At 54.2% G+C, this 3,539-nt stretch overlaps 1 protein-coding gene across 2 annotated transcripts in view; it reads left to right on the forward strand.

Moving 5' to 3' along the window:
* Positions 1-272: 272 nt before the first annotated feature.
* The window catches only part of Slc1a7 (solute carrier family 1 member 7), a 44,878-nt gene continuing 41,611 nt past the window's right edge, over positions 273-3,539 (forward strand). The window contains exon 1 of one of the 2 annotated variants that reach the window (XM_005353535.2): positions 273-410. In XM_005353535.2, coding sequence (XP_005353592.2) covers positions 276-410 — 135 coding nt within the window. In that variant the 5' untranslated portion in view covers positions 273-275. The remainder of the gene's footprint in view (positions 411-3,539) is intronic. The other variant, XM_005353536.2, reaches the window with a different exon arrangement.

Genomic DNA, 3,539 nt, shown 5'->3' on the forward strand with positions numbered 1-3,539 from the left:
CCTCTTCAAGAGGAGTATTTGGCTTTGAGGACTGGACACACAGACCATGTGGCCTGCTCTAATTTCTCAGGCCCTAATCTGCTCCCGGCTCCTAATGATGCAGCTGGTAATAGGATTATGGCTTCCCTCTGGGTGGCTGCCAGGACCATGGCTGCAAGCCTGGTGATAGGTGCTTAGGACTCTGTTCATCTGTGAGTGGAGAGGCTTGTGCCCCCAGCCCAGACCTGGGCCACATCCTACAGCGCATGGAATGCGGCCAACCACCTGGAGTGAGCATGGCGCTGGGCGCTGTCCTGGCTCGAGGACGGGCGGTGTGTAGGCGCAATGGGCTACTCATCCTGTCCGTGCTGTCTGTCATCGTGGGCTGCCTCCTCGGCTTCTTCCTCAGGACCCAGCGCCTCTCACCACAGGTCAGGCCCCCTGGGTGTGTGAGGTGAGCTAGGCTGCCTCTCTGGGCCCCAGTGTTCTCATCTATATCATGGGCGTGAGAAAAACCCACTAGTGTGAGAGATCAATAAAATGGCTGGCAAAATGACAACAAAGCCAGTACAGTAAGGTGACGGGGGGGGCATACCACTGAGCAAGCACGGAATTGAGAGCAAGGGTGGGGAGACCAGGGGTCTTCAGAGAACACCCCCTATAGGTCCTCCATGACCAGGAATCCAGATGGGTTTCCTACAGCAGGATCAGTGGATAAGGCTCAAGGGTGCATAAAACAGGAGCAATGCAGCAAGCCTTTGGAGGGAGTTGGAACATACAGCGAGAGCAAGGGAGTTAGGGACCAAGAGCTGGATGGTTCCTGTCACCAGACACGGGCTTCAGACAGCTGTGCAGAGCCATGGAGAGAGAAGAGAGAAGGGACAGTTCTACATCCCTGGGCTGAGCGGAACAGGGGTGATAGCAGGCCAGACGGGAGCAGCTGCAACGGTAGCGTGTGATAAGTGACACTGGGCTGAAGGGGAAGGTGTGAGAGCAGTGCTTCTGCAGAGGAGACTTCAGGAAGGGTGGCCGGTGGGAAGCCGGAGGCAGAAGGTGAAGCCGATAGGCAACTGTGTAAATGCATCATCTGGGACTATCTTTCTGTGGACTAAGGACGGCACTGTGATATTATATAAGACACTACAGATGCCTGTTCCAACATGGAAGACACAGCTCAGGACCGTGGAGACAGGCGTGCAGACCTCCTGCCGGAAAGACAAGCCTGAGCACCACACAGGACAGCTGGGGTCTGGGGTTCACAGCCTGGGCACAGAGGGACAGCAGGCAGGAAACGACTAGGGAAACATTAGGAGTGAGACCCTTGCCCAGTGCAGACACGGGATCAGATACTGAGAAGAGGGAAAGAGGGATTGGATCTGCTCTTGAGGGGCTTGAGGGTGAGGGGTTCTGTCTAGACCCACTTAGTGGGATTTTGGTTATGACTGCACCATGGAGGCTCACTGAGGGGGGCTCTGAGGGGTCAGTCTTCAGGCAGGTCTGTCAGTGGGCTCCTGAGGGTCCCAGACCCCATGGGTCCTTCATTCTCCTGATACCTCACACCATCTCTGAAGCTGGAGCCAAGTCCAGACTCAGACTCACATCTTCCATTCAAGGGGTGATGCCCCACCCCGGTATCCAAGCAACCCTGCTCACCACCTGAAGCTATTAGGAAGAAGCCATGATTCTAGAAGCACAGGTTGTTACAATCTTATGGGGGCCACGGGGTTCGTGCTGTGGTTTGAATGTAATTGCCCCCCATAAGCTCATAGGGAGTGGCACAATTAGAAGGTGTGGCTTTGTTGGAGTAGGTGTAGCCTTGTTGGGGGAAATGTGTCACTGTTGGGGTGGGCTTTGAGTTCTCATATATGCCCAAGCCACATCCAGTGCTTCAGGCCACTTTCAGTTGCCTTCCGATCAAGATGTAGCCAGCACCCTGTCTCCTGCATGCCACCATGCTCTCACCTGGATGATAATGGATTGACCCTCTGCACTGTACACCAGCCCCAGTTAAATGTCTTCCTTATAAGAGTTGCTGTGGTCATGGTGTCTGTTCACAGCAACAGAACCCCTAACTAAGACAGCAGTCGGTACCAGGGAATAGGGTATTGCTGGGATAGGCCTGACCCTGTTTTTATTTGGAGGAATTTGACTCTGTTATTTTGGGTTAGGAAAGCAGTAGATTCATTCCAGTGGCAGAGGAAATCTCAGAACAGCCTAGTACAGACTGTTGTGTGGTTGTGAGTGGTAACTCTAATGAAGATTTATAATGAAAAGAAGCAAGCTGAGCAAATAAAAATACAAAATATAAAGACTGAGAAAGGGGGGCACCAGGAAGAGGGATGGAGCTTAATCCTGGGTTCGAGGAGACAGACGGATTAAGAAATGGAATAAAGGGAGTGGATTCCACCTATGGTGGCTGGGCTAGGTCCTCTCTCCTCTTGGTCTCACTGTCCTTATCTGTGGGGCAAAGGGAGCATCAGTATCTTCCAAAAATGTTAAAGGAGTGAATATCCATAGCGCCTGGCAGACAGTAAGCACTGAGCGCCATTTCGTCCCCTCTCTTGTCTCCCTGGCAAAATCTGTCTGTGCCGGTTAGCTAATCTTGACCACTCTGATTTAAAATCACCATGGTAATACACGTCTGGGGAAGCATCAGAGGCTGTCGGCAGAAACATTTAACTGAAGAGAGAAGATCCACCCCAAATGTGGGCAGCATCATTCCACAGGTGGGGGCGCAGGTTAAATAACAGGAGAAGGCAAACTGAACACCAGCACCCTCCCTGCTTCCCGACCCTGCACCATGAGCAGCTGCCTCATGCGCGTACTTACTGGCTGGATCTTTTCCACCTGCTTGATGAAATAAACTCTCCTGCCCATGGCCCAGGCACTCTCCGTGGCCCCAGCACTCTTCCATGGCCCCATCACTCTCCCGTGGCCCTGACACTCTCCTGTGGCCCCGGCACTCTCCCTTGGCCCTGACAGACACTCTCCCATGGCCCTGACACTCTCCCGTGGCCCTGACACTCTCCCGTGGCCCTGACACTCTCCCGTGGCCCTGACACTCTCCTGTGGCCCCGGCACTCTTCCATGGCCCCAGCACTCTCCCTTGGCCCTGACAGACACTCTCCCATGGCCCTGACACTCTCCCGTGGCCCTGACAGACACTCTCCCGTGGCCCTGACAGACACTCTCCCGTGGCCCTGACAGACACTTTCCCGTGGCCCTGACAGACACTCTCCCGTGGCCCTGACAGACACTCTCCCGTGGCCCTGACACTCTCCGTGGCCCCGGCACTCTTCAATCTGCACTCAGGTTCTGAAGCAGCAACGATCTATGTCCTGCAGGAAGATTATTTTGGGAAAACAAATTGGACCGCTGCCTAGTAAAAGCCGGATCCTCTAGGGCCTACTGCGTCAGAGCTGCCCCATCTGCTTGGGCGTGCAGATGCGTTCAGGTCTGGACTAACCTGCCAGACACTGAAGGAGGCAAGGATGGAGAACAGTTACTTGGCAGCAAGTGGCTTCTCTCGAGCACTGTCCTGTGAAAGCCAGGGTTTTTCT

Source organism: Microtus ochrogaster, chromosome 10, assembly GCF_000317375.1.
Source record: "Microtus ochrogaster isolate Prairie Vole_2 chromosome 10, MicOch1.0, whole genome shotgun sequence".
Classification (NCBI taxonomy): Eukaryota; Metazoa; Chordata; class Mammalia; order Rodentia; family Cricetidae; genus Microtus; species Microtus ochrogaster.